This window comes from Aotus nancymaae, unplaced genomic scaffold, assembly GCF_030222135.1.
Source record: "Aotus nancymaae isolate 86718 unplaced genomic scaffold, 86718_ANA_hifiasm-v0.15.2.pri h1tg000077l, whole genome shotgun sequence".
Taxonomy (NCBI): domain Eukaryota; kingdom Metazoa; phylum Chordata; class Mammalia; order Primates; family Aotidae; genus Aotus; species Aotus nancymaae.
This window is the reverse complement of record NW_026988492.1, coordinates 19153828-19172213: the sequence shown is the minus strand read 5'-3', so window position 1 is coordinate 19172213 and position 18386 is coordinate 19153828. Positions and strand designations below refer to the sequence as shown.

Genomic DNA, 18386 nt, shown 5'->3' with positions numbered 1-18386 from the left:
GTCAAACTCAGAAGTAAGTGCTATTATTACTCCCATCTTATAGATGAGGAAACTGAGATATAGAGAGGTTAAGAACTTGCTGAAGGTCACGTGGCTAATCAGCAGAGCCAGGACTTGAATCAAGACAGTCCAGCTCCAAAATCCACATAATTACTACCCCATGCTGTCTCACATTTATGTACTTCCTTGGGTTGACCATTTTTCAAATAATTACTGGCAATTTTTAGGTCTTCTTTTGTAAACTGCCTAATTGTGATCTTTGGACATTTTTTGATTCACCTATTTTATGGAATTGTAATAGATCTTTGTGTTACATGTGTGCACATAGCCTGGTGTTCTGGTTGGAATCCCAAAACATTTCACTAGACAGAAAAAAAATAGGAGTTTTTGGTGCAGTTGATAAAAAACAAAGGTAACCCAAATGTGCACACACTGCCTGCTGCTGGAAAAGAATTCACACCCGCAGCTGGGGAAGTCGGGTAAGGTTGACTTAGGTTATCAGGGTGTACTGGCCAAAGTTAGTCCTCATCCTGGATCAGAAGCACCCATCTTATCTAAGTTAACCATGTGACCATCAGATTCGATAATGGATTTCACCTGCAGGTCAGGGTTTGAAGAAGTCACAGAAATGAGTTTGTTTTTGTCAGTGACTCATTTGTGTAATTCCAGGATTAATTTCTTCACTCTTTTTTCCCAAGTGTAATGCAGAGGCCAGAACAGGAAGCCAGCCTTCTAGCTGTCATCATCTGGCTGCATTACAGCCTCATCTAAAGTAGGATTTCAGCTCCATCATGGGTTTGGTAGCTTCAACCCATACTCAGTGTGCCTCTTCTCCTCTTGGGATTGATGTAGGGAGTATCTACAAAGCAACATCATCTCTGCGCAAAGCAGTACGTCATGGACAAGCCCAAGAAGGCTCAGAGCTCAGAGCTGTCCCAGAAGTTTATGGCCAGGGAGGGGCGGAGACCATCATCAAAGATCCATCAAGCAGGCAGGTGGCTTCAGCTATTGAGGCTAAAGCTTTGGATAAAGGTGACTGTAAGACTAGCCAATAATTTAAATATTTACAGGGTGCCTAGCTCTAGGCAATGACCGAACAATAAGCCCTGGAATTTAATACAAGCGTCCCTGGAGGAGAGGAATCTTGATGGTCCCCTTTGCAAGCTTCTGGTCCTGTTGACTAGTCCTTCCTCGCTAGCTTCTGGTCTGCTTTACTAGCGAATCCCTCTTCTTACATACTGGGTTGTTCTAAGTTTTTGGTTCTTCTAAACCTGTACTGTATTGGACACGTGGGAATGTATGTTCTATCTCATTAGCCTCCTCCTTTCATAATTATTTCATTATTATCAAACAACTTTGGTGTCTACATCACATAGAAGCCCAATTTCGCTAAGAGATAATGTTAAACTATAATAAAACTTTCATACAACACCCATTGGCCAGAAACACGTCTCCCATGAAGTCTAGTGTGTGAAGTAAGACCTGTCTTTGTAGATAGCGCAAAATCAGAATAGAGGAAGAAATCTTTTAAATGCTTTAAAAATGTGTTATTTACATATCTTTAAGATCATTATATATAATTGAAATAAAATGAAATTCAATTCATTATATATAATTGAAATAAAGTGAAATTCATTATATATAAAATGAAATTCAAATTATTCAGCTATCTGAGAGACAAACAGGGACAGATTTGTGGCTTAAGAGCCTCAAGGAAACTGGTGGCTCAGAAGAGCAGAGTTGTAGATGGTTTTAAAAAGAAAAAAAAAGTTGACCAGGCGCGGTGGCTCATGCCTGTAATCCCAGCACTTTGGGAGTCCGAGGCGGGCAGACCACTTGAGGTCAGTAGTTTGAGACCAGCCTGGCCAACATGGTGAAACCCCATCTCTACCAAAAACATAAAAAATTCACCGGGTGTGGTGGCACATGCCTGTAATCCCAGCTACTTGGGAGGCTGAGGGAGGAGAATCACCTGAATCTGGGAGGCAGAGATTGCACTGAGCTGAGATCATGCCATTGCACTCCAGCCTGGGTGACAGAGTGAGACTCTGTTTTAAAGAAAAAAAGTTGTAATACTCAAACATAGACACGAGATAGCTTGATCCAAGGCAGAGGGCTGTGATAAGAGCCTGTGATACGTTTCCAAGGGCAAAGGCCAGAGATGAGAGGCAGAGAAAACAATTTCTATGAGCAAAGTCAAAGGCCAAGGGCAAGTTGGTGAGGCTGTACAAATGGCACTTTCTACCAGGAATCACGAAAGTGAACTTGGAGTCCTCAAACACAAAAGGAAATGCACCTCCTAGATCCAAAAGGGAGCCGGAGGTCATGGTCCACTCCAGGATGGTAAAGAAAAAAGAATTTTTTTTTAAAGCAGAGACATACCACAGAGCTCTGAGAAGTTGTCTACAAGACAAGGAGCAAGTGGCAGTGTCTAGACGATGGCTTAAAGCTGCGACAAGCAGGACTGGGGTTTCTCCTTTGCCAAAATGTATCTTTTCCCCATATCTTTAGGAAGTGACAGCAAAAAGTCAACTCAAGAACCCTGGAGTCAGATGGGCCCCTGGTGCATAAAGCCTGTGGTCTTCTCAGAGCTATTCCCTCTCAGAACCTTCCCCAGCCTTCTGTTATCCCTGAGGATGGGGTCAAGCTGTGGACAAAGTACGTACTTGTCAAATCATGAGTTTTAAAGCCAAATGGCTCCTTTTAAGCAGTTTTTTTTTTTGATTTACCAATGAAGACACATCCTCAGAGGGGTTAAGTGACCTCCAAAGTCCAAGTGAGGGTTAGTGAAGGAAGCTTCTTGGTTCCTTGTTTAACACTCATCTCAACACACTACACCGCCTTCCTGAAACTTAACTGAGATAGATTTTTAAATATTCATTGGGAAACATTGTGGAGAGGTAATACACACACAAGGATATTAACTTCAGCCCTGGGCACTAGCACAAAAGACTGAAAACTACCTGACTGTCTACTAGCGGGGCAGATTAAAGAGGTAATGGTGCATCCATTCAATGCTATAAAATACAGCTGCCCACCCCCACTTTTTTTATTTTTTGGAGTGAAAGTTTAATAGTCAGAAGAGAAGAGAAAGAAAAACAGCTCTCTCTATAAAGAGAGAGGGATCTCTGAGTAGAAAGGACCCATACACGGCCTTTTTAAAAAGGAGGTTGGAGCTGAACGTGGTGGCTCTTGCCTGTAATCCCAGCAACTCCAGAGGATTGCTTGATGCCAGGAGTTTGAGACCAGCTTGGGTAACACAGTGAGACCCTCCCCAGCCATCTCTAAAAAAATACAACAAAACTAAAAGGAAGTTGAGGTATATATTGATATATAATGACTTCCGAGATATGCTGTAAGCGAAAAATCAAGAGGCATGCTGCCATTTGTGCTGAAGGCCTGTGCAGGCACGAGTGTGCACATGTCGCCATCCTTGCCACCTCTGGTAGGACACGCCAAGAGCCGGCAACAGGAGCTGCCTGTCGGGGAGAAATTCAGTGCAGGGAGAATGAGACTTAACCTCACTGCATCCTCTAGATGCCTTTTGAATTTTGTACCATATATCTGACCTTTGAATAGGACATATTACTTGTTCAAAAAATTACATAATGAACACATGAAACTGTCTCTAAGGCTGAAGCAACACACAGATGTTTTATTAGTTAGTATACAGGTTGAGCTGTGTGGGCTCCAGTCCTAAAATAGCAGCCGCTCACAACCCAAGCACATTTATCTTTCGTGAAAAGGTCTCTGCATCCCTCAGTGGGGAAGTTGTGTTCTAAGATGACTGCAGGGCCACCTGCCTCTATCTTCTCCCCCGCCCCCAGGATGCTGGCTTGGTACAGGCGCTCTGGGGTGATTTCCTACCATGGGTACGTACATCCCAGCCAGCGGGAGGGACGAGTGGGGCCCTCCAGGTGCCCAGAGCAAACAGTGTCGCCATGGAAGCAGGGGGTCACTGGCAGCCTTGGCCATGAGGCTCCAGCAATGGAGGATGAAGTAAATGACGGTACTCTGTGTAGAACCACATGATGGGATGGCCAGCCAATTCCCCAGACTCAGGTGCAGGCTGTGTGATGACCTTGAAAGACATCCATGGGCTTTCAAATGTCAACAGATCAATACAAACAGTATACAGTCGTACCCCTTATCCTCAGCAAGATGTTCCAGGTCTCCCAGGAGGTGCCCACTCCTAGACTACACAGCCTATGCACAAATGTATTTATCCTTTTCCACAGTTTTATGGGTAGATTATTTTTTGCTGCTTTTTTTAAGAGACTGGGTCTCACTCTGTCATCTAGGCTGAAGTGCAGTGGTGCAGTCATAGCTCACTGCAGCCTTGAACTCCTGGGCTCAAGCGATCCTCCCACCTCAGCTTCCTGAGTAGCTAGGAATATAAGCGTGTGCGATCATGCATGACTAATTTATTTTTTCTATTTTTGTATTTTTTTATAGAGACGGGATCTTGCTATATTACCCAGGCTGATCTCGAACTCCTGGGCTCAAGTGATCCTCCCACCTCAGCCTCCCAAAACGCTGGGATTACAGGCATGAGCCACTGCACCTGGCCCCAAAGATTCCTTATTATAACCACAGTATATGATCTTCTTTTCTCATTAAGAACTTTCACCTTTTCACTTAAGAAAGTACTTTATGGCTTCTCTATGGTGTATCCAAATTGCCAGTGCCACTTCTCCTGCGCTTTGGGGCCATGAGGAAGTAAAGTAAGGGTGATGTGATCACAAGCACTGTGATTCCAAGACAGTGAATCTGATCAGAGACGGCTACTAAGTGACCTGCCACGGGGGACGCTGGCCAAAGGGAGGAGTTGCATCCAGGGCGGGACAGGACGGAATGGCCCCAGATTTCATCACACTACTCAGAAGGGTATGCAATTTAAAACTTATGAATTGTTTCTGGAATTTTCCATTAAATATTTTCGAACCAACGTTGACCAGGTAACTGAAACTGCAGAAAGCAAAATCACAGATAAGGGGGGTGACGTAGTTTGTCCCCACCCAAATCGCATATTGAATCGCAGTTCCCATAATCCCTACATGTTATGGGAGGGACCGGGCTGGAGGGAACTGAATCATGGGGGATACCCTCATGCCATACTCATGATAGTGAGTTCTCATGAGATCTGATGGTTTCATAAAGGGCTTTCACCCGCCTTGCTCTCATTCTTCTCTCTCCTGCCCTCCTGTGAAGAACGATGTGTTTGCTTCCCCTTCTGCCATGAGTGTAATTTTCCTGAGGCCTCCCCAGCCATGCAGAACCGTAAGTCAATTGAACCTCTTTCTTATAAAAATTACCCAGTCTAAGGTATGTCCTTATAGCAGCATGAGAATGGACTAATATGGGGGACTCCTATATTTGCATTTTTGTAAATATTTATGATTAGGAAGATGTATATATGAATATATCAAGGCATGGAGTTTTTGCTTAGTGATTCATTCTAACATTCTACATTAAAAATGGGGCTTTGCAAAGATAATTTTTTAAAAACTTCGTCTGGCAACCAAAACAAGCACTCTGCTTTCGCTGGTTCTTTAGTTTCCCTAAAATGTTAATAAATACCCTAAAGTAATGAAGAACGAGAACAAATGTCCCCCTGCCCTCCCAAAAAAAGAAACCCTAAAGGAAAAAACTATGGGAAATTCTTAACATTAACTGAATCCCCATCCTCCTCTGGGAAAGCACTGTATGAACTGGAACACTGCGGGAACACAGCCCTGGGAATAAAGAAGTCCCTATTTCCCCGGGGCGTGTGAGTTTCAGCCAGGAACAGAAGTGCACTAAACAAAACAGAAACTGTGAAGGTGAAATCCCAATTCTGTCCTTGACTCCAACCAGGTTTTCTCCTAAGGCTGGGAAAGCATGACAGGACACTAACTTACTCAAAGCACCCACAAAGAGCCACCCATCGAGGGTAGATTGGGTACAGGCCACAGCACTGGTGTCCAGGTGGGCTGAAGTGGGTACCACCTGGCAGTGCTTTCACCCAGAAGACACAAAACCAGATTCCCTACATAAGCAGAATATATGAAAAAAAAAAAAAAGAAAGAAAGAAAGTAAAAAAAAAACAGATTCTGTGGGCCATGTCGCTTCTCACAGGAGCCTGGCTTCATGGAACTCTGAGTGACGGTGATGCTGGGGGCAGGGGACAGAGGCTCCAGAGAAAGGGGTGCTGATACGTATGAGGCTACAAGCGAGGCAGCCAGAAAAGAGATTATTCAGCCATGAAAGAAGCAAAAAAGAAAAAAAAAAAACACCTTGTAACTAATTACACTGATGGTATAAAATAAAAGGCGTCCTTTAAGGGACTAGTGAGAATGGAGTTCCTAATTATTGATTTGCAATATTCTTTAAGTAAAGAAAAGTATGATTTAAAAAAAAATTAATCCATTGACCTAATATACTGGTGAATTCTGGCTCCAAAGGTGCTCAGGTTGGTAATCAATCTATGACTTATAAAGAAACAGACCTTGAGACATTATCAAATTGCTCTTTTTGAGGGTCCATGGGACTGTAGTTTAGTGAAAAGAAACAGATTAACAGTCAGATAGACTCAAAAGCTAAGTTTGAATTGGAGTTATGGCCTGGATAAGTTATGAAAACCGATAAGCCTCAGTCTCTTCATTTGTTATTGTAATGAGTCAACAAGGGAAAATACACAAAGCCGGGCGCAGTGGCTCAAGCTTATAGTCCCAGCATTTTGGGAGGCCAAGGAGGGCAGATCACTTGAGGTCAGGAGTTCAAGACCAGTCTGGCCAGCATGGTGAAAACCCATCTCTACTAAAAAATACAAAAATTATCCGGTATGGTGGCGGGAGCCTGTAATCCCAGCTACTTGGAAGACTGAGGCAGAAGAATCACTTAAACCCAGGAGGCGGAGGTTGCAGTGAGCCAAGATCGCGCCACTACACTCCGGCCTGGGTGACAGAGCAAGACTCCATCTCAAAAAAAAAAAAAAGAAAGAAAAAGAAAAAAATATAAGCATATGCCAAAAGTTCAAAAAATTAGCTATTATTTAAAAATGTTGGGCCCCATATAGTATAACAAAACTAAAAACTCTATAGCCAAAGTCCACTCAATGAGAAGTAAAAAAAGAAAAGCATTCACGTATTTTTAATGCATATAAAACAAAGACAATTTGAAATGAATTTGTCAATGGGAATTAAGAGCTATTGGAATCCATTCGGCAAGACTTTAGTAAGCTACAAACATGTGCAAGGTACCAGATATCACGAAGACCAGAGACCGAAAGTGCTGTCTCCATGCAAACAATCCCCCTGTCCGCAGACAGGCAGACACACGCTGTGTTCTACAGACATGTTTTGAGGTGTGTCTTAGTTCAGGCTGCTATTATAGAATATGATAGACTGATTAAAGAACAGACATTTATTTCTTACAGTTCTGGAAGCTGGAAGTCTACCAAGGTCAGGGTGCCAGCAGGGTCAGGTTTTTGGTGAGGGCTTCTTTCTGGCAGAGAAAGAAAGCTCTGGATTCTTTATCACTTTATAAGCACACACTGATCCTATTCGTGGGGGCTCCACCCTCATGAGCACCTCCAGACACCATTACATTGGGGATTCAGGCTTCGACATAGGAATTGGAAGGGATACACAATTCAGTTCCAGCAAGGTACCAGCACTGTTCACTATGTCCTTCCCTAAAGACTGCCTGTGCCCACAGATCCCACCAAAGGTGTGGCCCTCGGTGGCCATATGATACCACACAATACTCTCCTACCCTCTCTTCCCATTCTCCACCACGGTGGACTAGATCATGCCTGGATAACCCCTTTCTTGGCCAGAAACTAGTAATATCCTTTCTGGAGAATCTGAGCTAAGGAAAGATACTGGGGGCAGTCTAGGTGACAGAGAGGGAGACAGAAAAGGAGAGAGGTTAGAAAGAGAGATGGACCTTGGGTACTTGACTTTCTAGGGTCTAATTCTAATAAAGTCCAGCCATACTTCATTTTGAGATAACCTATTGTATGTTTAAATAAAAACCTTTTTTGGGGAGATGGAAACTCACTCTGTTGTCCAGACTCACTGGAGAACAGTGGCGCGATCTCAGGTTCACTGCAGTCTGTGCTTATAAAGCGATCTCTGCCTCCCGGGTTCAAGCGATTCTCCTGTCTCAGCCTCCTGAGTAGCCAGAATTACAGGCATCCGTCGTCATATCGGACTGATTTTTGTATTTTTAGTAGTGACAGGGTTTCACCATGTAGTCCATGCTGGTCTTGAACTCCTGACCTCAGGTGATGCACCCACCTCAGCCTCCCAAAGTGCTGGGATTACAGGTATGAGCCACCACACCCAGCAAAATAAAACCCTTTACTTGAGCTTGTTGGTAGATGTTACACACACATTGAGCAACAGACGCAAAGACCCATGTTCCCCATTTGTGACTGTGGACAAGCCACTCACCTCTAGGAGCCACAGCTTGGAGCAGGAGAACGAGGGTCTGCCCAAGCAGAAGCCTGGGGAGAGAGGGTGGGAATAAGTGGGAAAGATGTCAGGGTAAGGATACACTCAGTAAGAGCTACAGGGCCTCTGGCAGGGGTCAGCACCTTCGGTCATAGTGACTGCAGAAGGCATCATGAAAGAAACGACATGTGGGCTGACCTTGATTTAGAGAAGAGGAAAAGAAAGATCAGGAGATGCTCTCAGAAGCAGAGAAAGTCATGACCACAGAGAGGCAGGGGCAGTAACAAATTCCTTTTGGTGAACAAGGATGTCTGACGCTGAATTCGAAGGTGTTTTCTGCCCTACACTATAATCAGACTTCCCTCCCACCCCATTAGCCACAAACGCTTCAGCAAACAGTGTGCACGATAGCTGGATTTTAGTGATTCCTGGGAGGAGGGTGGTGAGAGAGACAGAACTGAAGATAACCGAGTTCCACCCAAGGTCAAACGTTGAAGAAAAAGAGCATGCTAAGGACACAGAGGCATGAGGAGCCCAGCGATGGGCAAGGTGGCTACAGTGTGGATGTGCTTGAGAACCATGAAAACTTAAGACCCTGAGAAACCCCATGAACATGTATTAGCTCGGGCCATTTCGTTCAGATATTAAAGGAAAGGTGCCAGGTGCGGTGGCTCACACCTATAATCCCAGCACTTTGGGAGGCCGAGGTGGGCGGATCATCGAGGTCAGGAGTTCGAGACCAGCCTGGTAAATATGGTGAAGCCCTGTCTCTACTAAAAATACAAAAATTAGCTGGGTGTGATGGTGTGCGCCTGTAATCATGGCTACTCAGGAGACTGAGGCAAGAGAATCACTTGAACCCAGGAGGTGGAGACTGTAGTGAGCCGCACCACTGCACTCCAGCCTGGACGATAGAGTGAGATTCTGTCTCAAAAAATAAAAATAAAAATATAGGGAAAGGTGATCCTACATGTCAAAGGACATGGAAACCCTTTTGGTCACAGAAGAACAGGGATAAAATCCCAGAAGCTTCTAGACTGAAAACAAGTTAAAACAGACAAAAAGAATAAGGTTACCTATAAAAGAAAGAGAAGCAGATTGGTAGAGAAAACAGCATCTGGCCAGGCACAGTGGCTCACGTCTGTATTCCCAGCACTTTGGGGGACTGAGGCAAGTGGATCACCTGAGGTCAAGGGCAGGAGTTTGAGACCAGCCTGGCCAACATGGCAAAACCCCGCCTCTACTAAAAATACAAAAATTAGCTGGGTGTGGTCATGTGCACCTATAGTCCCAGCTACTCAGGAGGCTGAGGCAGGAGAATCGCTTGAACCCAAGAGGCAGAGGTTGCAGTGAGCTGAGATCGTGCCACTGCACTCCAGCCTGGGTAACAGAGTGAGACTCTGCCTCAAAAAACAAAAACAAAACAAAAAAAGAAACATCTGTACCAGTAAATGCTGGAAGATTTAAAACAATGTTTATGGAGTTTAAAGGAAAACAATTGTTATCACTGAGTCACGTGCACACCCAGACTATGCATTATATGGGAGGGAAAAGAATGGCATTTTCAGACACGGAAGAACTCAAAATATATCATCCACACACTCTAAGAAAAAAAATCCTATGAGCATGCTCTTAAAGAAGAAAAAGAGAAGATGTGTTTTATTTTTTTATTTTTTGAGACAGAGTCTTGCTCTGTCACCTAGGCTGCAGTGCAATGGTGCCACCTCAGCTCACTGCAACTTTCATCTCCTGGGTTCAAGAGATTCTCCTGCCTCAGCCTCCCAAGTAGCTGGGATTACATACATGTGCCCGCCACCACACTCGGCTAATTTTTTCTGTATTTTTAGTAGAAATGGGATTTCAGCATGTTTCCCAGGCTGGTCTCGAACTCCTGACCTCAGGTGATCCGCCCACCTCGGCCTCCCAAAGTGCTGGGATTACAGGCGTCAGCTACTCCGCCAGGCCAAGAAGATATGTTTTATAAGAAACAACGGAAACCTATAAAAACAGTAAAGCCGTCAGAAAAGTCTAAAATGTTTTTGATAACAGGGATGGGAAATATCATATAATGGTTAAGAAAAAAGTCTCTAGTGAAACAAGGGAAAAAGAATTACAATTCCAGGTTATTTCAATAAAAACTGGGAAATGAAAAGAAGTCAAAATACCCTACATATTTTTGTCTTGTGAAATGGTAGAATGTTTGAAAGAGTGGTTAATTTTTTGATATGGATAAAGAAATATGGATGAAAACATGCTTGTTGAAAATGTACAGATCGCCAGGTACGGTGGCTCACACATGTAGTCTCAGCACTTTGGGAGGCCGAGGCGCGTGGATTACTTGAGCTCAGGAGTTCGAGACCAGCCTAGACAACATAGTGAGACCCTGCATCTACAAAAACACAAAAATTAGCCGGGTGTGGTGGTGCATGCCTGCAGTCCCAGCTACTTGAGAGGATGAGGTAGAGGATCACTTGAGTCCAGGAGGTCAAGGCTATAATGAGCTGAGATCATGCCACTGCACTCCAGCCCAGGCGACAGAGTGAGATCTTATTTCAAAAAAAAAAGGGTACAGATAATCCACAGAAGAAAAATAAAAAATGAAAACTAGACATATTCTGCCAAAGGCAGGAAATAAAATACAGAAATATTTTGAGTACCAAGAAAGCTTTTAAACAAAATTCAAAGACTGAATATGATCTGAACTGTCCAGTATGATAGGCACTAGTCACATGGGGCTATTTAAGTTTAAATCAACTCAAATAAAATAAAGCATTCAGCTCTTCAGTCACACCTGCCGCATTTCAAGTGCTCCATGTGCTGACGACTGTCCAACTAGTTTACTATCACCCCAGAAAGTTCCAGCAGACAACACTAAGTACACTAAGTATCAGAGAAAGATACCTGGTAACAAACACACCCAGGTACAGTAAGATCCCAGCGATGCTAAACACACAACACATATTAAAATATGAGTTAAACTGTCAGTGGTTGCATCTCTAGGAAGTTAGATGACCAGGGGCTTTCACTCTACCTTATATACCTTACTGTTTTATATATATACATATATATATTTACCTCTTTATATTCATATATATTTGACATATCTATGTTTGATATTATCTCTATCTCTATATATTTGATATTGTATATCTCTATGTAATTTGATATTTATATATCTATATATTTGATATTTACATATGATATATATGTATGTATATTTTTAGACAGAGTCTCATTCTGTTGCCCAGGCTGGAGGAGTACAGTAGTACAATCACAGCTCGCTGGGCTAAAGCGATCCTCCCATCTCAGCCTCCCAAGTAGGTGGAACTACAGGCATGCATCACCATGTGTAGCTCATACTTTATTTTGTAGAGACAGGGTCTTGCTGTGTTGCCCAGGCTGATCTTGAATTCTTGGCCTTAAGCAATCCTTGGCCTCTCAAAGCACTGGGATGACAGACATGAGCCACCACACCTGGCCCTATTGTTTGATTTCTGAATAAGCATATTTTTCTCTTATCACAAATAAAAGTCATTAACATGTTTTCAAATGAAATAACAAATCAGTCAATTTCTTGACCTTGGAGTAGAACTTGGTTCAATTAAAATAAAGCAGTTTTAACTAGTAAAGATGTACACTGTACATTTGTGCTAATAAACAAAGATGGCAAAGTATGTGTCCCATATTTAGACAACCCTGGAAAAAGTTTATTTTGGGCCAAAGGGTGACGTCACCCATTCAGATGCAAGTCTTAGCAGATATTTGATCATTTCAAACTATAGTTCTTGAGTTGAGGAGATCCCTCAGGCAAAGACTGTTGTTAATCCATTTTTCCATTTAGATGTATACAGTTGATAAGAGATCAAATTTCAGAAAGGGCAGCTTTGAGTTATCCCTAAATTTTCCATCAGAAAAATCTATTGCAAGTCATAATATGTTTCTGTGTTTTCCCACAGATACCATACAGCTAAGGGGCAGTTCCCAACTTAATTTCAACAATAGATAGTCAGATAAAACAACACAGTCCCCAAAGAAGAACTTCCACTTTTTTTCCCCTAAATTGGGGGTGGTAAAAGACAGGTTATGTTCTTTGTGAACAGAATTCCAAAGTTTCATCTTAGTCCAATACCAGATCTTCAATCTTTCTTAAAAAAAAAAAAAAAGAACTCTTAAAAACGTCTTAACTCTTAAATACTAAAACTATTTCATGTCTACTCCAGCGACTAACTTAGTCCCATATTTGCCAACAAAGACATACTCATCTATGTTTATTTTGGTTCTTGTATAAATCTTCTTAGTAGCTGCTTCCAGTGAATATTGAGGGAAAAACTCTCTTAATGGAAAGCTATGAGAAACATCTCTTTGACTAGAAGTATGCACTCTGGAAGTCAATGTTGGTAAAGCAAGGGGAGAGATGTGGTTTTGTTACCAAAACACCAATTATATTTAACTCTGTCTCCAACAATGGACAATAACATTAGCTCAGCAAGAGACCATGACCAAGACCAAATGTATTTCATAAATGGAGCGGCCGTACATCAAAAGGACAGCGAGAAGAAGAAAGTAGGTTTTAAATGATTCAACGATTTGCCCTGTCCTCAGTGGTTTCCCTGAAGCCCTTCAGAAGAAAGTAACAGAAGGCAAGAACACAGCAAAATCAGGGAAGTATTAAAGATCCTTGAGCATCCTAACCTCAGATCCAACCGTGAAAGCTCCTAGCAAATTCATCCTACAGGCCGGGGGTAGTAGCTCACACCTGTAATTCCAGCACTCTAGGACGGCAAGGCGGGCGCATCACTTGAGGTCAGGAGTTCGAGACCAGCCTAGCCAACATGGTGAAACCCCATCTCTACTAATTATACAAAAATTAGTTGAGTGTGGTGGCACGTGCCTGTAATCCCAGCTACTTGGGAGGCTGAGGCAGGAGAATCACTTGAACCCAGGAGGCGAAGGTTGCAGTGAGCTGAGATGGCACCACTGCACTCCAGTCTGGGTGACAGAGCGAGACTCCATCTCAAAAAAAAGAGTACATTTTCCACGAAAAACAAGATTAAACACAGCGAGATTCAAGTGTTTTATAATAATTATGCCATTGCTTTTAATTAAACATAAAACATCTTATATTTCATTCACAGACTCTCAGCATTGTCTATAAAATGAAATACCCTTTTTAGTCCGTGAAGAAAATTCCATAATAAAAGAAAAGCATATGCCGTTCTGCATATTTACACACATTTTGGTACAAAACAGGACTCTAATTAGGTATTTTGCTGTTATTTGAGGCTCTAGTTTCAACTTAGTATGTCTAAAACGACTAATAAATACATTATGCTGAGTGGTGGGGTAAATGAATCCTTTCAGGTCACAAGGGTACTATTCAGTAAATACCACTCTGCACTGGCTGCTGCCTGGTGGCCTCAAATTGACAAACTGCCTTTAAAAGGTGAAACATGTTCCTACTGATTCATCCAAAGGCTCATTATTTGTTATTTATTTAAACTGATGGGAATGAAGAGGCCAAGTAGAGAAAGAGTCTTTCAAATTTTAACATTTCCAAAGTTGAGCTACTTAAAGAAAACCTAGGTTTGTACTGCGATATCATCAGTACAAGAGCCAAATAAAACACAATTACTCCCCCAAACTTGGCACACATTGTCTAAATTCAAATCCAAAAAGGCAATCCAGCAAGAGCAGTCATTGGGAGTTTTCTTAATCTCCTTACATTTAAATAGAGTACAATATAACCATTATGTCAATCTTTTCTCACTAGGAGCTATTAACATGTTATCTGCTCTTGGTTAAAACATTTCAGTCCATGGGGCATCTCTAAATTTTGATTAACCTTGCTAATATATAATGAATGTGCTAATAGACAAAACTGAAAACTCCTGAAGGCAGCACAGATGGCTCTGGGTGCTACTCTGGGAACTTTATTTAGCTTCTTGAAAGGTGTCAGGGGACAGGTTCAGATCATTGGGCACAGAGATGAGGAATTCTTTGTACCACGAACATTCGCAACAGTGTCAGCAAAGAAGTCCCAATCAAGCCCCGAAGCTAGAGTATCAATCAAAGGAGTAATAGTAAACAGAAATTACAGTAGAGAAAACTTGTCCAGGGTCTCTGCAGAAAGATAACATAGGTACTGAAGTTAATCCATCAGCTTGCATCTGCACCAGGGCCCATTTCTGGCACTAGAACTACTGTTTCAAAACATATTTGTATTTAGCTGTCTATCACAAGCAAATTTCTATCGCTGCACAAACAGAACTCAGGTTCAGATTTCTGTCCAATTTCCTTTCCTCCCTCTTTAAAACAAAATATTCTAGACTCGAACATTCCTTTCTTGCGGCCGCCACTTAAGTATTCACGGCAAAAAAAGAAAAACTTGGAAATGGGAGATACACATAGTCAGTTTTTCTTTTCCTTGATTTCTTGTGACTATTTTTTTTTTTTTTTTTTTTTTTTTTTTTTTTTTTTTTAGTTGAGATGGAGTTTCGCTCTTGTTACCCAGGCTGGAGTGCAATGGCGCGATCTTGGCTCACCGCAACTTCCGCCTCCTGGGTTCAAGCAATTCTCCTGCCTCAACCTCTTGAGTAGCTGGGATTACAGGCGTGAGCCACCATGCCCAGCTAATTTTTGTATTTTTTAGTAGAGACGAGGTTTCACCATGTTGACCAGGATGGCCTCGATTTCTTGACCTCGTGATCCACCCGCCTCGGCCTCCCAAAGTGCTGGGATTATAGACTTGTGACTATTTTATAATGAATTAGAGGTCAGTAAAAAGTCCCTTTCTTTAATATTTAATAAATCTTAAAGTACACAAGTAGAATGCAAGGGATTTATACTTTCAAACATCAATCATTTCAAGAATCTCTCCATGAACTAAGCCATCTGGGACTCAGGCCTCCCTATCATGTTTTTTAAGCTGACCCACTTCTCCATCACTCACCATGGCTCGAAAAATCTCACTTCTAAGGGGGTAAGCAAGAACCGCTCTGGGCCAGTGCATAGTTTGAATCCAATAGGGTAAAAGGGTAATGCAAACACCACTTTAAAAGGACACCAGTTTTTATTTAAAATGACCCCCTTCCCCTAAAAAGAGCATCAGCACCGGCCTTCACCTGAAGCAATCTTTTCTCTAACAGAAGAGCAAATCAAGTCAGCAGGGGAGAAAGGGGGCAAATGCAAAGGATTAAGAAACCCAATCAAGTGTGAAAAGGACTGGTGAATTGAGTTTTGGAGATCAAACACCAGCTTTCCAAACTGGATGCGGCCAGGTCAGCGAGAGCCGGGTTCAGGGGGTCGGCCCTGCTCTGAAGAGCTCTAGGGACACCCGAGGCGGTGCAAAGCGCAGTGTCCCCAGCAGGGGCCGGGCCCAGGATCCCCTCGGCGCCTTCGACCCGGCCGAGGAGGCAGAACTTTGCGCAGTTCGCCGCTGGCTGCTCAGACACCACCAGGGGCACCTCCATGCCGCTCCACCCTCACGTTTGCCCATTCTTTTCGGGTGGCGGCTGCGGAGAGGGAGTCTGAAGGGACTTAACAAGGATGGCAGGGGGCAGAGGAGGGCGACCTCCTACCCCAGGCTGCGTCTGCCACAAAGGGAAGGGCGGCGCGCCTCTCCTCGGCGCCCATCAGTGCAACCCTCGGGCGAGGTAGCACGCGCCTCCGGGGCCAGGCTGCCAGCGGGGATGGGCGAGGCCGGCCGGGGGCGCGCGGCAGGTGACAGTCGCTTCTCCCATCCCCGCGCGGGCCCCAGCCTCCCCGCCCACCACGGGCCTCGCCTCCCCACACACTGTCCTCTTCCGGAGCCGCGCGCCTCGGACCTCACCATGGGCTCTGCGCCGCTGCGAAGCCATCGCGGGACGGAGCAGCCGAGAGGCCCCCGGTCCCGGGAGCCGGCACCCGAGCGGGAGCCCCTGGCGCGTGCGGTCCCCGCCCTGTCTCGCCCACTGCGCCCGCGCGCCGCCCCTACCCTTTGGCGTGCTCCGTCTCCTCCTCATTGTCCCCGTCTATCCCGCACGTGTCCTGGTCGTCCAGTTCCAGGCTCTGCTGGCTGGCCGCAGACTCGCTGTCCTCCGCCATAGCGGCGGCGCTGACTGGGGAGGCGGCGCTCCCGGCTGGGCCGGCGCGGCTGGGCGGGCGCGGCCGCAGCTCCCTCTAGTGCCGCCCGCCGTCCTGCTCCGAGTCTGAGCCCGGGCGCCGCGCCCCGCCCCGCCCCGCCCGCCGGCCCCGCCCTGCCCCGAGGGCGTCAATCCCGCTCTCTAACCCCGCCCACTTCCCCGGCCCCTCCCCATCCAGTCCCGCCTCTCTCCGTCCCACCGGCTTCAATCCCGCTCTGTAACCCCGCCCATCTCTGCGGCCCTCCCCTCCAGCCCCGCCTCTCCCCGCCCCGCCGCCTTCATCCCGCTCTGTAACCCCGCCCACTGCTGCGGCCCCTCCCCTCAGGCCCCGCCCCACCAGCTCCCACCCTGCTCACCTTGGCCATCTGGGCCCAGGGCAGATCCCTATCATCCATGCCCGCGCGGTACCTCTCCCTGGGGCTCGGCTCTCAAGGCTGCAAACGTGCAAGACTTGCCATCATGAGTGGCGGCATTTTTGGAATACAGGCCATGCGATCTTACTTCTGGATGAGTTAGGCAGCGCTCCCAATCCGTGCAGGGGTTTCCCACTCAGAAGTAGGCGCTCAGGTCTGGGGATTTGCAGAAGCTCTTCCTGCCCTCTCAATACATGCTGTTAACAGTTCCATTTCGCACCTGTCTATCCTTCTAATACGTTATGAAATCAAATTCAAAGTCAAAACAGAGTACTTCCAACCTTCCCACCACCCCGTTCCTACCAGGCTTGCAGCCCTAAAACTCTTGACAGAGAAATTCTTGAGCTACCCCTGCTTTCCCTGAACACTACGGACGGCTCAGACCAGAACAGACATCTTGAGGGACATGGGGACGCATCCACGATGCTGGGGGATTGGACCATTTCAGGTAGGCCACTCTGGCTTTCCCAAGGTCAAAGTCATGACCTAGATGTCCAAGCAAACGTGCACGGCCTTCTGCGCTGAAATCGTCCTTTGTCTCTCTCAGAAAAGGGAAGGGATGCACTCTGTAGGGCTGCCAAATAGAAGGCCGGCAAAGTTCAGCCTCTCTTACTTGCTATTGCGTTCTGTACAGAGCAGCCCTGTCCTTTGCTTTGCTTTGCTAAGATGATATTGTTCAAAGGTCCTGCCAGGCCACCGGAAGTTTCTGCGGTGGTTTTGCAAACGTAGTCATCAGAACCCTCTGAGTGAGGAACATGAGACTTTAAAGACTCACCTGAATTTTTTGGGTGGGTCCTTTATTTGCAGAAGATACTAGGAGCATTCTGTGGCTTTTTTCCCCAAGGGAAACTATGTTTTTAAAACGCAATGAGCTAGAAGTATCAAAAGATGAAAACTGCAGAACGATTTCAAAGTCCATCAGCTGTTTGGCATTGAAACAACTAAAATTCTGTAAGAAGTGCAAATGGGGCCAAAACACAAAGGAAATACAATATTGTCCTTAACAATTGCAACTCTTTCTGAGGCAGAATGTCACATATCACCTCTGTGAAACTTTAGGATAAAAGCCAGTACAGATCAATGAGGTTCCTGCAGCTCACCTCTATGAACATGGGTTTTTGGAGAACCATAGCCAGCTTCGGTAACCAGCAGGAAACTGGCCAGGAGCAAGCCTATCAATCAGATCAGCAACTCTAACCTGTCAGAAGGTTTTCCAAAAGAGTTTTTTTAAACATAAGGTGGCTGCATGCGGTGGCTTATGCCAGTAATCCCAGCACTTTGGGAGGCCGAGGTGGGCAGATCACCTGAGGTCAGGAGTTCGAGACCAGCCTGACCAACACAGAGAAACCCCATCTCTACTAAAATACAAAATTAGCCAGGTGTGGTGGCTTATGCCTGTAATCCCAGCTACTTAG

The 18386-nt window shown here is 44.9% G+C and overlaps 1 protein-coding gene across 1 annotated transcript in view; it reads right to left on the bottom strand.

Annotated features, from left to right (window-relative positions):
- NMT2 (N-myristoyltransferase 2) overlaps positions 1-16520 on the bottom strand; it is a 61921-nt gene extending 45401 nt beyond the window's left edge. The window contains exon 1 of the mRNA XM_021675682.2: positions 16411-16520. Coding sequence (XP_021531357.1) covers positions 16411-16520 — 110 coding nt within the window. The remainder of the gene's footprint in view (positions 1-16410) is intronic.
- Between the last annotated feature and the right edge of the window lie 1866 nt (positions 16521-18386).